This window comes from Myotis yumanensis, unplaced genomic scaffold (assembly GCF_028538775.1).
Source record: "Myotis yumanensis isolate MYYU_CA2020_CCGP unplaced genomic scaffold, mMyoYum1.0.hap1 SCAF_5, whole genome shotgun sequence".
Taxonomy (NCBI): domain Eukaryota; kingdom Metazoa; phylum Chordata; class Mammalia; order Chiroptera; family Vespertilionidae; genus Myotis; species Myotis yumanensis.
The window spans coordinates 82,988,389-83,005,782 of record NW_027223756.1 but is presented as its reverse complement, the minus strand read 5'-3'; the positions used below and the strand labels follow the sequence as shown (position 1 = coordinate 83,005,782).

Here is a 17,394-nt window from a genome sequence, read left to right as displayed (position 1 = left end):
TTGGTGTGCCAGATCCGGTCGCTGCCCCTGCCCCCCAACTCCAGCCGTTGCTGCCCCACCGCCGTCGGCGCTTATATTGGGGTAATTAGCCCGCCTCGCTCGCGCGCTACCGCGCATGCCCCAGTTCCGGGTCACGTGACGCCTGTCATGGCCGCCTCCGTGGCGCGGGGTGGCGTGAGTGCTGGGTTCTTGCTGCGGGTGGCCAAAGGGCGCTGGTGGAGCCGTCCTGGGGGCTTTGGGGGATCCGGGGAGGCGGCGTCACCAGCGACAGCCAGGAAATTCCGGGTGACAGGTACCTGCGGCGCCTCGGGTCCGGGGTTGGGCAGCACTAACCCGTCGGATGCCCGCAGGGCGCTGTGCGCCGCTCACCCAACTGTGTTTTCTAGGCTCGCGCTCGGCGGTGGAGGAAGAACCGAGCGGCCCCCAGCGGCCCGGGGACGTGTGAGTGCGGCTGGGGGCGGGAGGCGTCCCCACTCCTAATGCCCCGAGGTTTTCCCGGTCCCCACCTTCCCCGCAGCCTCACCGTTAGAGTCCCCCTGCGCTCCGTCCTGTTTCCCTGCCCTAAGCCTGGACTCCACCGGAACCCGGGCCCGCGTCCATGCGGCATCCGCAAACCTCTGTCCTCAGGGTGAACGTGGTGTTCGTAGACCGGTCGGGCCAGCGGATCCCGGTGAGAGGCAGAGTCGGGGATAATGTTCTCCACCTGGCCCAGCGCCATGGGGTGGACCTGGAAGGTGGGAGCCAGGCACAGGGAATTCCGAGGCCCTTCATTCCTTGGAAACAACACACACAAATTAGTTGTCTCTCTGCTGATTAACCCTCCATGGCTTCCCACGGTCCTGGGCTAAATCTAGACTCCTCAGCACTGCCTCATCCCCTGCCCAGGGAGCCCTCAAGGTTCCTTCCCCGGCGTTGTTTATTGAGCATTTACTGGAAGCCATGACAACTCCTGCCTGGGAGCTTGTGTTGTCTTTCTCCTTCCTTCCTTCCTCCCTCTACTCGCCACACTGGCTTTCTTGCTGTTCCTCAAACTGCCTAGTTCATTCCTGCCTCAGGACCTTTGCATTTGCCGCCCCAGGGTCTGAAGTGATTTTCCATCAGATCTCCTGGTTTCTTCTCATCCTTCACGTCTCAATGTAAATGTCATCTTCTTGACAATAGCATCCCCTTCAGTGACCTAGAGTGCGCATGGCCCAGCCTCCCTCTTACGTGACTGTGTTTTATTGTCCTCATAGCACTTCTTACCATTTTGTTTCCTTCTTTGTCATCTCTCCTCAGAATGAGATCAGAAACCCTGTTTGCCTTGTTTACACGTATCTGTTACCTCATGGTATTTAGACACAACAGGTTTTAAGTCAGTATTTGTTGTTTTTTTTAAGTCAGTATTTGTTGAAGGAAAGATAATAATAGCAGACATTACTTTAAGCATGTTGACACATATTAACTGACTTTTCATGACAACTTTATGTCATATTGTTTTGTTTATATATTATTATTTTATTTATTTTTATTTTCAAATTATTTATTTATTTATTTTCAGAAAGGAAGGGAGAGGGAGATAGGAACATCAGTGATGAGGGAAACCATCAATCAGCTGCTTCCTACATGCCCCCTACTGGGGAGTGAACCTGCAACCCTGGCATGTGCCCTGACCAGGAATTGGAACCGTGACCTCCTGGTTCATGGGTTGAGCAACACTGGCCAGGCAGATTATCACATTTTATAGGTGAGGAAATTGAGTCCCAGGTTACGTACACCTGGTCCAAGGTGAAGTGGCAAAATTAGATTCAAACCCAGCAATGTTAGCCACTAAACCTATGCTGCTCTTCTATGAACACTGAACACTAGTGTGTGCCAGGCAACATGTACTAAAATAGGTAAGGCTCCTGTCATTTCACAGCAGTTTTAACCTAATAGGGAGTAAACATGTAATTATATTATCAGCAACTAAAAAGGGTAGTCTGAAAAAAAAATGTACAGGGTTATTTGTTGGATGAATGTAATAGGGAGGCTGATTTAGTCATTAGAGGGGTGGAGATGTTGGTGGTGGAGTGCGGGTTATGGCAGGCCTGCCTCAAGTTTTGTTCTGGAATCCAATAGCTGGCAGTATAGGACATAGATTGGAATATGAGTTTTAGAGGCAGGTGGCCTGTTTTCAGATTTTGCCTTTTACCAGCTGTGTGACCCTGAGCAAGGTACTTAGCACCTTTGGGCTCTGTTTTCTCATTTATAAAATGGGATAACTTAGTTCCCTCTTCCTTGGGTTGCTACAGAAGAGTAAACAGATGTCGTGTAATGCTTAGTACCTGACACATGGTTAGTGTGTAGTGACCAATTGGGACATTTATATTAGACTAGAGGCCCGATGCACGAAATTCATGCACGGGGGGGGGGGGGGGGGGTCCCTCAGCCCAGCTGCACCCTCTCCAATCTGGGACCCCTCAAGGGCAGTCAGACATCCTTCTTACCATCCAGGACTGCTGGTTCCCAACCACTTGTCTGCCTGCCTGATTGCCCCTAACCATTTCTGCCTGCCAGCCTGATCTCCCCCTAACCACTCCCCTGACAGCCTGATCGACGCCTAACTGCTCCCCTGTTGGCCCGATTGCCCCTAAGTGCCTTCCCCTGCTGGCCTGGTCGCCCCTAACTTCCCTCCCCTGCTGGCTGGTCACCCCTAACTGCCCTCCCCTGCAGGCCTGGTTCCCCCAACTGCCCTCCCCTGCAGGCCTGGTCCCCCCCAAATGCCCTCCCTTGCAGGCCTGATCGCCCACAACTGCCCTCCTCTGCTGGCCATGTTGTGGTGCCCATCTTGTGTGTTTGGAGTGATGGTCAATTTGCATATTACTCTTTTATTAGATAGGATAATCTTGATCTCAGGGATGAGGATGCTAACAAGGTGGGAAACAAGGTGAAGGAAGAGATGCTAGGGACCACTTGGAGTTTTAAGGCCTGATTTCTCCCTGGTAGACAGGAAGGTTCTGCTGGGTCAGGAGGCTGCCTTGCTTCTCTACTCTCATTATATGACATGTCTGGAAGAGAAAGGAAAATTCTGTCCTGTCATTTGCTTATAACAGATGTTTCTCAAGCATCTACAACATGCCATGTGAGGCTCAGTGCCAAGTACAGAGAGAGGAAGACAGGTTGACAGGGTGTGATCAGTGTTGTACAGAAATTAATAAATTAACAAGGGGGAAGGACAAGAAACAAGCAGGGGGACTTGGAGGACAGCTGGGTTCCTGAGTACAAGTTCTGGCCACAAAAAGAGTGGCAAGAAGAGCATTCCAGGCCGAAGGTATAGCAAGTGCAACGGTCCTGTGGTGGTGGCGTCAAGCCCAGGGAGCCAGTGTGGTTGATGTGGAGTGAGTGAAGGGGTGGGGGGACCACCAGGACTGAGTGGAGGAGTTTGGGTTTTATTCTGGCTGTGAAGACCCTTTGGAAGGTTTTAGCCCAAGAGGGACATTATCCCCAAGCACAGTTCTCAGTCATCAGTCAGAGGATTGGGAATGTGTCCAGGGACAATCAGAAAACCCCAGCTTCTGCATCTTTCAGCCTTTATTTCCTGTCTCCTTCCCCTAATGCACTGGTGCTGAGTGAGCCAGTCCCTCCTTTAGGAGCAGAAAGGAGGCAGGAACACATTTGCCCAGCACAGTGACAGGATCACAGCAAGGAAATTCAGAGGCTACTGGGAACCTGCCTGGCCTTTCCCTCTCAGCTTGCTGGGGAGTCCTTGGGAAATGCGACACCTTGGACATGCATCCCTTTGCAAAACCCATCCACAACTCAGGAACAGCGGGCTGAGGGGGAGGGGGGGGCTCCCACAGGGCATACAGGCGGGAGGGGAAGATTAGGGGCACGTGGTGAAACAAAAGGCTTCTCCCTTATGTCTTTCATTGGGTGACACCAGCCTGATGATGCCACTTACCTAAACTCCCTTCACTTGCTGCCCTCCAGGGGCCTGTGAGGCGTCCCTGGCCTGCTCCACCTGCCATGTGTATGTGAGCGAGGACCACCTGGACTTCCTGCCTTCTCCTGATGAGAGGTGAGCCGGCAGCCCCCTTGCAGCTCGGAGCCGCAGGGTTGGCTGTTGAGCCTTTTCCTTCCCAGTGTCCAGAGGTCCACTGGACAGCAGCTGAGGGCAGCCCCAGCTTTTCTCCCCCTCAAACCACTTCCCCTGGACTCAGTCAGCCTGCCCCTCCCTGGCCTGAAAGGTGATCTCTGCTCCTCTGAGCCCTCCTCACCAGCGGCACCAGCGTGCCCACTGCTAACCACTGCCTCCCTCGCCCAGGGAGGATGACATGCTGGACATGGCCCCCCTCCTCCAGGAGAACTCCCGGCTGGGCTGCCAGATCATCCTGACCCCTGAGCTGGAAGGGGCCGAATTCACCCTGCCCAAGATCACCAGGAACTTCTACGTGGATGGTCACGTCCCCAAGCCGCACTGATAATGGGCAGCTGGACCGTCCCGGACACCCGTGGCCCAAGGGCCAGGACTGGAGAAACAGCCAGGTTGCCAGCCCAGCCCAGAGCGTGGACAGGCCCGAGAGATGTGAGAAGCACCAAGAAGGCCAAATGCTTCAGAGAGACCCCATGTCCAGGCTCTGGTGGAGACAGGGCCCCTACTGGGCAGCCTCTCCAAACCCCGGAGAACCTGCGTGTGGAAAGGGGTGGAATCTAATTAGAGTGACAATAAAACCATCTTACGGAAATCCAGCATCCCGAGTGTCCTTGGCGGGGAGGTGGGGGCAGCCCCGTCCCGCCCCGGAACTACAACTTCATCTTCCAGGCCCTCGACTCTCACCTCGCACAGCAGCGACGGACCAGCGGGGAAACTGAGGCAGAGGCCTGGCCCAGGGCCTGGAGGCTGGAGGGCTCCGTGTGCGTCAGCAGCAAGGCCCCGCCCCTGCAGCCGCGGAGGGATTTGCAGGGGCCCAGGCCGCCCTGGCCACGAGGGGTGTGCAGGGCCCCCAGCGGAGTCCCGGAGTTGGAAGGGAAGGGGCGGGCTGGTCTACAGGTGGGGGCGAGGCTGCAGGGTCTGGCAGCGCCCCGCCCCCAGGTGGGGCTCATTGCCCCCTGCTGCAGCGCCGCACCACGCACACGGCGCCTCACCCAGGTGGCGCTCATCCGTGGGCCCGCGGGGCGGGGCGAGATCGGGGAGGGGGCTGGGCCGGGGCATGATGGAGGCCGAGCCAGCGCCAGACCTCTCCATGATGCTGCTGCGAGAACTGCTGGCGCCATCATGTCTGGACCCCGAGCCGCTCCCGGGACCCCCCGCCCAACAGGCGCCGAGGACCCCAAGATGCCTCAGACCCAGTAGCAGGTGCGTGAAGGAGCCGCCCCTTCTCCCAAATTGGCCCAGTGGCCAAGGGGTCATGACCCTGGCTCCATTCCCGAGGTTATTCAGGAGCCACCGTGTTAGTTACTGGTACTTACAAAGCAGAGGTTCCGATCCCCAGGGATACGTGGGGTCCCGTGTCGCCAGGGGCCATGCAGTTGCCCTCGCTGAGGCCTGTGTAGGGCTGCCCAGGAAGGGGGGTGACCACACTGCCCCTTGTCCCCAGTTCCTTCTGGCCTGCACGTCAGGACTCCGTCACCAGCCTGCACCTCCTCCGAGAGACAGCGGCGGGGCCCCCTGCCCAGGACACCCAGGCCCGGGGCCCCTGCTGGGAGCGGAAGGCCCTGGGGGGTTTGGAACCTCCGCCCCTGGCCAGGGCCATGCTGACCCCAACTGGTCAGCGAGGAGGCAGCCTGGGGCCTCCTGAGATTTCCGCAGCCCCTTCAGCCCCACCTCGGAGGAGGCCCCGGAAGCAGTCAAACCCGCACCAGGGCGCCGAGAAAGTGGACCCTCGGTTCACGGGAGTGACGCTGAGGTTTCAGATAAAGCCGGATTCGAGCCTTCAGATCATCCACAGCTACAGGTAGGAACGGGCCAGTGAGTGAGGGCGCCCTTTATGCAGCTAATGGCAATGATAGGGACAGGGGCCTGTGGGGAGGCGCTCCAGGCATGGGCTCGCCAAAGGCCCAAGCAAGACTGTGCCAGTCCCGTCCTGCTGCCATGGCCGGTCCCATCCGGGGCTGAGCCTGGTCTCCTCTCTACGAGACCGGCCTGGCCACGCTGAAGGCTGCTGCTGCCGTTACTTCCTCCAATAATGACAACAGCTGCCATTTGTCAGGAGCAACAGCTAAGAGGCGACATGCAGCACTTGGTGTATGTGGGTTCATTGAAGCCTTGTAAAGCCCATTTTACAGATTCGGAAACTGAAGCACAGAGGGGCCATCACTTTTCCAGGGTCACACAGCAAGGGCAGACAGAAATGGGATTTCAACCTGACAGGTTGGCCCCAAGCGAACTATCTCTTCAAATTATTATTATTGTTATTCCTAATGAGGGACAAAGCCAGGCCTTTCAGACATCAGATGCCGCCTGAGGGATGCCTGATATCTTCGTAGCAAATCTTTATTTTGGGAGGCTTTCTGGGACAGGATTCAGATCCCCCAATACTAACGCCTTGTCTGTCCCCCAGCCTGGCCAGCAGCAGCCGCTCTCAGGCTCCCCCTACAGGCCCCGAGGCCAACCCAGGAGGCAGCGAGGCCCTGGGTGAGTCCTGGAGACATGAGAGCTATAAATAAGGGGGTGGGGGGGTGGGGGGGTGCCTTCTATCTTCCCAGTCTTACTCCCCACCCTGCTTCCCCATTTAGACCCATCCAGGATGAGTCTCAGTGCCCCCCTTCACTCTGCTGAGTCACCCCCACCCCCGGCTTCCTCCTCTGCCAAGCTTTGCCATCTGTCTCCCTTCCTGACTTTCCCTTTGTCTTAGATATGGTAACACCCGGCAGGGCCTTCACAGAGATCCTCCCAGATTTCCCCACCCCACACGAGCCTCCTGAGCCTGGACGCTTGGCCTCTGACTCCTGCCCTTTGGCCTCTGCCTTTCCAGGGCCCAGGCGCTGTGCTTCTTGTAGGACCCAGAGAACCCCGCTCTGGAGAGATGCCGAAGACGGGACACCTCTCTGCAACGCCTGTGGTATCAGGTCTGCAGACTGGAGGAGGGAGTTGGGTAGGGTCCCCCATCAGCCTGTGCGTGGCTGGCATGGGGTATTGGGAAGGGGAAGTGGTTTCCCTGTGGTGGTTTCTGTGTCCCCGGTGCATCCTGAATGCTGGATTTTTGTGCCCCCGTCCCAGGTACAAGAAGTATGGCACCCGGTGCTCCAGCTGCTGGCTGGTGCCCAGGAAGAATGTGCAGCCCAAGAAGTTATGTGGCAGATGCGGGATGTTCCTGGGCCCCAACCAAGGCCCCGCCCAGGAAGGGTAAGCCCTTCCTCACCCAGCCAAGCCGGTCCTGCCTCCGTTTCTCTAGGGGGAGAGTGGGAAGAAGCTCTCCTAAGAGGAATGGGGGGAAAGCTTGGGTCTTGAGGGCTCCAGCCTGCCTTGCCTCTGCCCTCTCCCCATTCAGGGACCCCAGGCAGAAGATCCAGGCCTCAGGCCCTAGAGCCCCTGTCTCAGAGGTTCACTGGCCTCTTCCTTGGCCCCTGCTTGGCTGAGCTCCCCCTCAGGAAGTGTTCGCAGTAGGAACTCGTGCTGTTTATGAATAGAATGGACAATAAAGAGCAGAACTCCTCAGAGAAGCAGTGCTGTGACTTCGGGGATCCCACCTCGTGTGCCCTCACCTGCCACTCTCCCAGTCCCAGAATGTGGGTTTGTGAAGGACACACACATAATCATATATGTAAAGGCAGCAGCCCCCCCATAGAGGATTAGCCACATGCATCACAACGTCCACACAGGGAAACAGCACCACACACGAGAACGACACACACAAGACACATGCATCAACACACACACAAGACACACATATAGAGACACAATACACACGAGATTGAAAGACACATGGGTTGACAGACACTTGTCCAGATACACGATAGACACATATGTCCATAGACACACAACAGATACACACATACAGTACAGACACACATGTCAACAGACACACAAACACACAGATGACACACTGGTACACAGTGATACAGACACAGTGGGCCCTTTACCTGTCAGCTCCACCCCTGCCTGCAGAATGTCACCTATGGCATCCTTACAGGCACCAGTCCCTGCTGTGTCCCCCTCCCCCTCTTTCAAGATTGCTCTAACCCCTCCAAGAGGTGTCCCCATTCTGAAGCCAAAAGCCATGTGGGAAAGCTAGCCCTGGGCAGAGGTCAGCCCTGCCGCTGTCACCAGGGCACGCTGACTGCCAGTGCTCACGTGGAGGGAGAGGGAGGGCTGGGAGTCCAGGATGGCGGGGATGCGGGGAGGGCAGGGGTGGTCCCTGCCTTGGGGGTGACTGAGGCTTGCCTGGCCACATGCCTCGGAAAGACAGGCCCATGCAAGACCCTCTTTGTCTCTCCTGGGTGGGCTTGTGCAGAGGCCTGGGCCCACATTCAGCCCTTATACCCCTGACTCATTTGGTCTCACCCTTCCGTGGTGCAGAACACCCTCCCCCCGTGCCTCCCAGAGCTGCCACCTTCTCTCTACTTGGGGAGGAGAGGCTCAGCCTTCCAAGAAGCCCCTTTGACAGCCCTGACTAAAACAGACCCCTCCCTCCCACCCGTGTCAGGCTCAACCTCAGCTCCTGGCCGGTCTCCTGCTGAGAACTTACCAGAATTTTCAGTGCTCTACTTCTCCGGGGTCATTTCTTTACATTCCTCTCCCCCATTGGACACTGGCTTTGAAGGTCCAAGGTTCCCACCCCAGTGTCCGGCATGGAGAACCTCTTCATGAAAACATGAAGGTCTCAGACTGTGTATATACAAACTCCAGGCTGCTTTGAGCCATTTAGTCAACATTTTTTGAGCAACTACTATGTGCTAGGCCCCACTGAAGACACTGAATAGAACAAAGATCCCTGCTCTAGTGCAGCCAATATTCTAGAGTGTCAGTAAATACTTAATTACATGACTAATGGAATGTCAAGTGCTACAGAGAAATAAAAGTATAGAAGGAGATAAGGAGTGGGGGAGGGGGGGCTATCTTAGCCCTGGTTCTCCGGAAGGCCTCTCTGGGGAGGTGGCATTTGCATAGAGACCTTGGAATCAGGAACTAGCTATGGGATTATTTGGGGTGTGGACTCTCTGAGCAGATAGAATGGCAAGAGCAAAGGCCCTGTGGCAGGCAGAACTTTGTGGGGTTCAAGAAAGGTGGGTGGAGTGAAGAGAAGGACGGAGGGAGGGAGGGAGGGAGGTCGGACAGCAGGAGCTGCACCCCCCCTGTGCCTTGTTGCCTTCTGTACTGGGCACCTGCACTGGCTTGGCCTCTAGCGCCCCCGTTTCCTGCTCTCACCTTTGTGCATGAGATGTTTGCATGGGCAGCTGATGAAGCTGGAGCTGTCCAGACCTGCTTCCTTCTCTGCATCTGTGTTCCTGCTTTTGAGACAGGAGAAGACTGAGGCGGGGGGGCAGCTGTTCTCTCCTTATTCTGTGGGGAGTGAGGGGCACAGTGGTGTGCTGTGGGGTTGTGGCTGATACCCTGTGTGTCTATACTGAACCATGATGGGCCAAATCCAAAGGCAGGTTGGGGGTAAACTGAGGCACTGAATGAAGGCAGCATTGAGAGTGGGGCAGGGACATCCTGGGGCTGTCACCATAGCTGCAGCCACTGCCTTCCTTTACTATCCAGACGAGGCCTCAGGGCAGGGTCCCCACGCCCAGACCCCTGGGAGGGAGGCTCCATCCGTCGTGGGAAAGCAGCCTCAGCTCCGTCTGGAACCAGGCCTGGGAAGTCCCTAGCTCTCACCCCCTAGAGTTAGCTCAATTGGAGGGCAATTCTAGGCCAAGGCATAAGCAGCAGGGAGAGGGAAGGAGTGTGGTCCCCAGCCTGGCTCAGGGGTCCAGTGAGAACAGGAAATGGCAATGGAGAGAAGTTCCAGGTCACAGCATGCAAAGATGTCTTGAACTGCTCTCAACACATAGTAGGCCCTCAAAATCAAAACAGTTTTATGAACCTATGGGCTGCTTCCACACCACGGAGACCACCCACACAGACCCAGAGTCCTTTATAAAAACTTTATTGGGAGGGTTAGAAAATGGGGGGTGACATCCTGGAGTTGAATACATAAATAAATGAATAAATAGAACAATAAATAAGCCCCCGTATGTGTCTGGGGGGCATCCCCCGGCCTGCGGGGAGAGGGTAGTGGGCTCACGCTGATGTCAGCTGGATGGAGAAGACCTCGCCCCCCGCAGGCGTCTCTGCGGTACCATCAGGTTCCGTTCCACCTTGGGCGCTGTCATTTCCACCTGTGCCACCACCCGCACCGTTGAGACAGACAGCCTCGCCCGAGCTCTCGGCCTCCTGCACGTTATACTCGCCCTTCTTGCAGGCGGTGGACTGCACGTAGAAGGCCAGGCCAGCCCCTGCGGCCAGCAGCGCTGCGCCCCCCACCGCACCGCCCACGGCGACCCACAGCCACGGACCTGCGGGGTGGAGCCCCTCAAAGAGGGTGGACGAGCTTGGGCGTCCCCCCACCCTGACGAGATGCCAAGCCTGAGCCATCCCCAGTGCTGCTGCGACCCATGATCCGTTTCACATGCCACCCAGCGCATGGGGTTATAAGCCCCTGGCTGAGCAGAGATACCCAGAAACCAACTCTCCTCACCCCCAAAACGATGAGGGTGGGGTGGGGGGAGACCGTGTCATTCCTCTATCTCAGAAAGAACCAAGTCTCAGAGTGAGACCAAGTGGGGGACAGGATCTGGTTATGGCCCCCACTCCCATCCCCTGCCCTTGGTCCCCCCACTCCCATCCCCTGCCCTTGGTCCCTCTCCAAATCCTCTTCTGTACAGCCACACAGTGGAGGGGGCATTGGACCAAGTCTCCACCAGGCGGAAAACCTCCCCCCAAGTTACTAAGTCCCTCCCCACAGCAGTCACAGCCCTGGAGGGCTCCTCCCCGTGAAGTTCATTCCGCTCCCTCTCCCTCCACCTCACACCCCCAACCAGCCATTAGGGCCCCGTGACTTCTACCCTGGCCTCCTCCAATCTCATCCGTGGGGATTGAGAGGGAGGTCAGGTGTCCCGAGTCTCAGGCCACGCCCCCGCAGGTACCACTTACCAGTAATACGCACGGTGATGCGCCGCGCGTGGCGCCCGTGCGCATTGGTGGCCGCGCACTCGTACTCTCCTCCGTGGCTACCCAGGGCGCCTGCCACGCTTAGAGTGCTGTTGTTGCCGGACAGGCCGATGTTGAGCGCCCCCGGGGGGGCACGCCAGCTGATCTGGGCAGGGGGCCAGGCCTCTGCGCGGCAGGTCAGCGTGAAGTTCCCACCTGGCCGCACACCTCCTGGAGGCGAGGCTGCCAGCTCGGCCACCACTGGTCGGTCTGCAGGGGACAGGAGGTTGGACTGGGGCTCAGTGCCAGCCCTGAGGATGACCGAGTCCCCTGCTTCAACCCACCACAGTCTGACACCACCCCTGCTCGGATGCACAGGTGCGGATCCTGCCTCCTATCAGAGCCCCCTCCCCCTACAGCAGCGGTTCTCAACCTGTGGGTCGCGACCCCTTTGGCGGTCGAACGACCCTTTCACAGGGGTCGCCTAAGACCATCCTGCATATCAGATATTTACATGACGATTCATAACAGTAGCAACATTACAGTTATGAAGTAGCAACGAAAATAATTGTATGGTTGGGTCACAACATGAGGAACTGTATTTAAAGGGCCAGAAGGTTGAGAACCACTGCCCTACAGTCTGGCTGTAGTCGGTACCGCTTCATTGAATGGAAGGAGGTAGGGACCCAGGACTTGAGGGGGGCCAGGCTCCTGTTCCCTAGAGTTTTCATTGCTCTCAGCTCTGGGTCCCTTCCCTTGTCCCCGAGAGTGGGACTGGGGGGAGGTGCCCTTGAACTCCCTGCACAAGCCCCTGTCTGGGAACTGAGAGCCCTCTCTCTGGTGCTGCCCCCACTCACATTCCACGCCCACAGTGATGGTCCGGGTGTCAGTGCCGTGCGCATTGGTGGCTAAGCAGAGGTAGGTGCCCGCATCCTGTCGGGACACGTGTATCCGCTGAGGCCAGGGGCCACCCTCCCGGGAGCAGCTCACTTGTGGGGAGGGGCGGCCCAGGGCAGCACAGGCCGGCCCGACAGCCTCGGCCCCTTCCAGCCACGTCTGGTGACTCGGGCAGGTGGACTCATCCATTTTCGGAGGCGCTGCAAAGCAGCCACAGGGGGGTCAGGGAGGGGCCACATGGGGCACACCCTCCTCCCACCCGCCTGGGCCCCGCTCACACTCCACGCTCACGGCCACCATCTTGACCATGGAGCCGTGCTGGTTGGTGGCATTGCAGGTGTAGATACCAGAGGCAGGTTCACTAGGGATGCTGGGAGCTCTGGGACTAGGGTCTGGGGGTGCCAGCGGCAGCAGCACCCTCTCGGTGGTGTCCCTGAAGCCAATGCACTCCACCCGTGGCTGCGGCTTCCCATCAACCTCACAAGAAAACAGCCGTCCAGATCCTTCCACCCACGTCCAATTGCTGGGGCAGCTCAGCTCCTCAAAACTGGGGCCATCTGGGGAGCAGAGAGTCACACAAGGACTAAAAATCAGACCAGAGTTACCCAAACACACCCTCCCTTGCCCCTTGCTGCCCCCGCTCACATTCCACCGTGATGGCCACAGTTTTGGCCGCAGAGCCTCGAGAATTGGTGGCTTCACACCGGTAGGTGCCTGCGTGCTCCCGGGCCACGTGCAGCAAGCCCTCGATGGCCTCCGCCGCCCCAGAGCGCACACAGCTCACGTTGGGTGGCGGCACCCCCTGTGCCACACAGCTCAGCGAGGCCTCTGTTCCTTCCAGCCACGTAATACGCTCTGGGCAGCTCACACTGTCCAGCGCTGGCGCGTCTGGAGGGGGGAGTGTTGTTGGGTTTGGGCATCGTCCGAACGTCCCTAGAACCTCTTTTCTGTTCCACGGCCACCACATAGGGTTGGGCAGGCTATGCCCTCCCCGCACAGGGACGCTGAACCAAGAGGTTTCACACCAGTCAAGCCATGCATTGTTTTGGGGCTTCATGAGCTATGAAGGGGCACCTTTTACTGATTCCTGCAAAGCGCCCACAGGACCCAGCTTCAACCTTCAGCCTAAAAATTGTTAGATGGCTTGAAGCACACACTTTTCCGAGACTCTGCCCAAATGCCACGCCCACACACTCCTATGGACACGCCAACCCTTTCTCATGCAAGGTCTTCCCCTAATCCCAAACACCAGCCTAGTCCCTTCCCCAGAATCCTACCCAAAGGCATCCCTGAGACCTTGCTCTTGCTCGTCCCTGCAAGCTGGCCACCCCTAGACCCTGAGCATCAGAGAGATGCACCCTGGGCACCCCCACTCACACTCCACTGTCAGCGTCACGTCCTTGACCGCCTCGCCCTGGACATTGGCCGCGGTGCACCGGTAAGTGCCGGCCAGTGCGCGAGTGATGGGACCCAGCAGCCCCAGCGCCAGCACCGCCTCGCCGTCGGGCCGGGCGCAGTGCACGGAGGGCGCTGGGTTTCCGCGGGCCTCACAGCGCAGCGTCTGCTCTGGGCCCTCGGGCCACGTCCAGCTCCTGGGACAGTCCGAATCGTCCAGCCGGGGAGCGTCTGCGGGCAGGGACGTGGGATAGAGAAGGCTCCACGTGGGCCCTGGGAAAGGCTCCACTTCCACAAACGGCCGGGGACTGGGCAGGTCCCTGATCACCAGGGGGGAGGCGAGAGCTCAACTCACATAGGACTCGCAGTTCGGTGCTCTCTTTCTTGCTCAGGACCTCCCCGTCCACCTCGAGGGTGGCGTCGCAGAAGAAGCTGCGTCTGTCATCGTTCGCAGTGGCATTTAGCTGGAGCTGGACGGGCTGTCCCGGGGCTGCGGCCGGAACTCCGTCCAGAGTGACCAGAGCTCGGGCCCCAGGAGCGCAGGTCACTGTCACCGTCTCCCCCTCGGGGACGCTGGGCGCGCTCAGGGTCAGGAGGGGCGCGGGGAAGCCTAGGGGTGGAACATTCGCTCGGAGTCAACCGACCACACCCCTGATCTGCGGGAACCCTCGGTGGATACGGCGCCCCGCCCCTCCTCATCCCGCCACTTGGCGGTGGTCAAGCCACAGCCCCGCCCAGCCGCTCAGACCCCGCCTCTCTCGTCACTCAGTTTGCCCTCCGTGGGCCCCGCCCATTCGGATACTAAGACCCCACGCACTCTCTGTCCCGCCTTCGCGTTCCTCTGGCACCACCCCCGAGCCCGAGAGGCCCGGCCCCGCTCCCTCTTACTGTAGACGGTCACGTTCTCCCAGGTCTCGCGGCTCTCGCGCCCCAGGGTCACGCTGCAGCCCAGCTGCCCGGCGCCCTCCTGCTCTGCGCTCGCCGTGGCTGTGGCAGCGGCCCTGAGCGTGTCCCCCTCGAGGGTGATGTCTGGATGCAGCCTCTGGGCCCCCAGCGCCAGGTAGACCCGGGCTTCCGAGGCTGGAAACAGCCCGTCCAGGGAGCAGCTCACGGGGCTTTCCGAGCCCACTTCCAAGAGCCGGGGGGCAGCGAGGCGCGGGGGCTCCGGAGACAGTGCTGGGAGTCGAAGAAGAGAGCTTGAACTTACGTGCTGAACACCCACCATGTGTGTACTAAGCGCTTTACGAGCACGATCTTATCCCGCTATCCTGGAGCCAGAGGAAAAGGGCTTACAGCTGGTGAGTGTTGGCGTGAGGATAAGAATTCGGACCTCATACTTTAAGAGGAAAATAAAAAAAAAAAAAAAAAAAGAATTCGGACCTCTCTGCCTCCAAACTTCTTAAGCACCGGGCCAACCCCTCTGCGTCCCCTTCAGTTCCCCACACCCACTCACCGAAGGTTCGGAGCATTCTGGGGGCCGAACGGTTTTCAAACAACCCCAGGCCGTGGGGCCGCAGGTCCAGCTCCGCGCGGCACGAGAAATTGGCCCCATGGTCCTCCCTCCTCGCCAGCACTGCGGCCGTGAGCACCGCGCCCCGCGCTCGGGGCGACTCTCCGGAGAAGCTACGGCGGACCAGCTCCCGGGCGCCCCGCAGCAGGGTCACTGTGAGGCTCCCGCGGGGCCCGGCGCCAGGGACCCTACAGCTCAGGGTGAAGTTCTCGCCGACAGGCTGCCAGGCAGGCAGGGGCATCAGCTCTACGCGATCAGGCCGCTCTGCAAGGGAGGAACCCAGATTCTTGGAAACGTGTGGTGGTACCCAAGGGCCGAGAGGTGTGGGTTTGGGGATCCAGAAGAATGGGCCTGAAGGGGAGGACCTCATGACCCAGGGGGCGGGGCCTGGGAGGGAGGGAAAGTAGTGGGGTTAGAGCGTGGCCGCTGAGAACTCACGAAAAGTACGAATGAGCCCACGAGCCTGCAGTGTGCGCCGGGCGCAGCGGAAGAAGCAGACTGGCTGGGTCTCAGGCTCTCGGATGTCCACCAGCTGCCGCGCCAGCCAGCGCAAACCCCTCTGGGTCCCATTGCGGCGCAGCGAGGTCTCCAGGCCTCCGCGCTCGGGCCGCGGGCAGTTGGTGCTGCAATTCAGCCACAGCGATCCCCCGCGCTCCACGAGCGCCACGCGGGGCTGCAGGTCCGCCCAGAGAGGCTCCTGCGCGACCGCTGGCCGGAGAAATGCAGAAATGCGGGCTCAGCCTGGGAACCCACTCTCTGGCATCTTAGCGCCCCTGTGCCGAGTCCGGCATTCCCGGGGAAGGAGCAGAGGCCGGAGACAGAGAACTCCAGTCCAGCGTCTTGCTCCGGCCTCAGGTTTGGAGGCGTGCTCCCAGGGCACAACCTATAGGGAGCCTCTGGGACATGGCAGCGGAGGGCCCTGGTCTGCAAGGTGCCAGCTGGGTGGTGGGAACGCATGGGAGGGATGGGGGAAGGTGAGAGGAAGGATGGGATCTTCGCCATACCCAAGCACCCTGGGAGGAGGGGACCCCAGGTTGGGGAAGGAGGACCAACTGGTTCTCAGGGTTATCACGGAGAGAAGGGGAGACTGAGGTTGAGGGGAGGGCAAAGGAGAAATGAAGCCGAATCAAGGATGAGGGAGGACTGTAAACCCGGGTGAAGAACACGAAAAGAGGTCGCGGGGCTAGGCTCAAGAAAGGAACCGCGGAAACCTCGAGGAACTCGGTTGCCAGGCCTAGGGCGGGGAGGGAACAGAGCCTCTGAGTGACGGCAGATGGAGAGAGCGGGTCTTCGCGGGCCGCAGGTGGGTAAGATGCCAATCCGTGGACCATGGTGCATAGCGGAGCGTGCGGAGGTCCCCGGCGACACCGGGTCTCCGAGGTGCAAGGTTGGGTGCAGAAGAGAACCCAGGATCTCGAAGGGGGTATGGTAGAGATCTGGGCGAGCGAGGAGTCGAGAAGCTGTGTCTCCAGTGTGTGTTGGAGGGAGAGATATAAAGAAAGCCCACGGCTCAAGGTGGGGGCAGAAGCGTGGGAGCGAGGCGAGGGCGGAGCCGGGAGGGGCATGTGGCCTCTTCTCTGGTCGGGAACTCCGCCCCCGCCCTGTCCACCCGGAGCCGGGACGGGCTCTTACCTGAGAGGCCGATGAGCCCCAGGCCCAGGGCAGCCCAGAGGCCGAGCAGCGCCCGGAGCAGCCCTGGCAAGGGCCCTGGCATCGCCGCCGCGGGGAAAGTACCGGAGGAGAGGGGAGCGCGAGCGCTGAGCTGAGCTCGAGGACAGCGCGGCGCGGCGGGTGGGGTGTGGAGGAGGCAGAGTTGCGCTCAGGGATTGGTTTAACGTTGGTAACTTGGTTTCCAAGGAGGGGGAGGCGGCAGAGGCGACGGGGAGGCGGGAGGGCGAGCGTGCGCCAGGCTCCCGGCCTCGGTGAAGACGTGCGGGCAGGAGCTAGCGACCCCCGGGGTCTACGTGGAAGCCGGCCCCATCGCCCGGAGCCTTCTGGGGCGGCCTCGAGCTCTCGCGTCATCCCCGGAGGCGACGCGGAGGTCGGGGGAAATGCTGGATTGACCATCTCAAACCCCCCTTCCACCCCTAGTTTAGATGCTGTGAAAATGAGCTGGACTCCGAGCTCCGCCCCCATATTTTGCCCTTCCCACCAACGCCCCTTGGTGCCGGAATTGATTTATGGGCTAGGAGAGATTTGGGAAGCGCAGGACAAGGTAGGCGCAGTTCTAGAGGCGGGTGTGGAATGCCATCCTTCTCCTTTTGACCCCGGGGAGCTGAGGATTACAGCCAAGGCCCCAGTACCCCTCCGGCTGCGCCCCCGCAAGCGACAGAGGGGGCGGAGACCAAAGTGCTAGCAAGTCAGCAGCACGTGTGCGTGCGCAGCGGCGTTCGCGGGCGTCTAAATTAGGGTTGGCTCGGCTCCGGGTCTGTATTTACCCAGAGTGCAGCGGGCACGTGTCTACTCGGCGGCGTGTGAGAGCACGAGCTGTGGAAGA

The 17,394-nt window shown here is 59.4% G+C and overlaps 3 protein-coding genes across 4 annotated transcripts; 2 read left to right on the top strand and 1 right to left on the bottom strand.

Moving 5' to 3' along the window:
• The first annotated feature begins 6 nt into the window (after positions 1–6).
• On the top strand, positions 7–4,706 carry FDX2 (ferredoxin 2). The gene is made up of 5 exons (XM_070416006.1): positions 7–292; positions 387–441; positions 628–734; positions 3,952–4,039; positions 4,286–4,706. Exons 1-5 carry the CDS (start codon positions 148–150, stop codon positions 4,440–4,442), a joined length of 552 nt encoding a protein of 183 aa, XP_070272107.1. The 5' UTR covers positions 7–147; the 3' UTR covers positions 4,443–4,706.
• A 468-nt stretch (positions 4,707–5,174) lies between these two features.
• ZGLP1 (zinc finger GATA like protein 1) lies at positions 5,175–7,598 on the top strand. Its single transcript, XM_070413936.1, has 6 exons — positions 5,175–5,317; positions 5,559–5,915; positions 6,522–6,595; positions 6,936–7,029; positions 7,181–7,306; positions 7,452–7,598. Exons 1-6 carry the CDS (start codon positions 5,175–5,177, stop codon positions 7,537–7,539), a joined length of 882 nt encoding a protein of 293 aa, XP_070270037.1. The 3' UTR covers positions 7,540–7,598.
• A 2,445-nt stretch (positions 7,599–10,043) lies between these two features.
• Positions 10,044–16,611, bottom strand: ICAM5 (intercellular adhesion molecule 5). Of its 2 annotated transcripts, none has more exons than XM_070416002.1 (11): positions 16,530–16,611; positions 15,336–15,605; positions 14,841–15,161; positions 14,276–14,563; positions 13,743–13,997; positions 13,370–13,618; positions 12,638–12,880; positions 12,271–12,549; positions 11,953–12,192; positions 11,099–11,365; positions 10,044–10,461 (listed from the first exon to the last, which is right to left on the bottom strand). In XM_070416002.1, the coding sequence occupies exons 1-11, from the start codon at positions 16,609–16,611 to the stop codon at positions 10,187–10,189; spliced, it is 2,769 nt and encodes a 922-aa protein (XP_070272103.1). In that variant the 3' UTR covers positions 10,044–10,186. The 2 variants fall into 2 exon arrangements, with proteins under 2 accessions (XP_070272103.1, XP_070272104.1); XM_070416003.1 differs by having other exon boundaries at positions 10,044–10,284.
• Between the last annotated feature and the right edge of the window lie 783 nt (positions 16,612–17,394).

Bases quoted from the DNA above. Each gene is read 5' to 3' on its own strand.
- FDX2 (XM_070416006.1), top strand. From the start codon at position 148: ATGGCCGCCTCCGTGGCGCGGGGTGGCGTGAGTGCTGGGTTCTTGCTG. The intron at 442-627 runs GTGAGTGCGGCT...CTCTGTCCTCAG, and splicing joins CCCCAGCGGCCCGGGGACGT to GGTGAACGTGGTGTTCGTAG. The intron at 735-3,951 runs GTGGGAGCCAGG...GCTGCCCTCCAG, and splicing joins CCATGGGGTGGACCTGGAAG to GGGCCTGTGAGGCGTCCCTG.
- ZGLP1 (XM_070413936.1), top strand. From the start codon at position 5,175: ATGGAGGCCGAGCCAGCGCCAGACCTCTCCATGATGCTGCTGCGAGAA. The intron at 5,916-6,521 runs GTAGGAACGGGC...TCTGTCCCCCAG, and splicing joins CAGATCATCCACAGCTACAG to CCTGGCCAGCAGCAGCCGCT. The intron at 6,596-6,935 runs GTGAGTCCTGGA...CTGCCTTTCCAG, and splicing joins AGGAGGCAGCGAGGCCCTGG to GGCCCAGGCGCTGTGCTTCT.
- ICAM5 (XM_070416002.1), bottom strand. From the start codon at position 16,611: ATGCCAGGGCCCTTGCCAGGGCTGCTCCGGGCGCTGCTCGGCCTCTGG. The intron at 14,564-14,840 runs GTGAGTGGGTGT...TTCGACTCCCAG, and splicing joins CAGAATGCTCCGAACCTTCG to CACTGTCTCCGGAGCCCCCG. The intron at 12,550-12,637 runs GTGAGCGGGGGC...TCTGCTCCCCAG, and splicing joins TGTGGCCATCACGGTGGAAT to ATGGCCCCAGTTTTGAGGAG.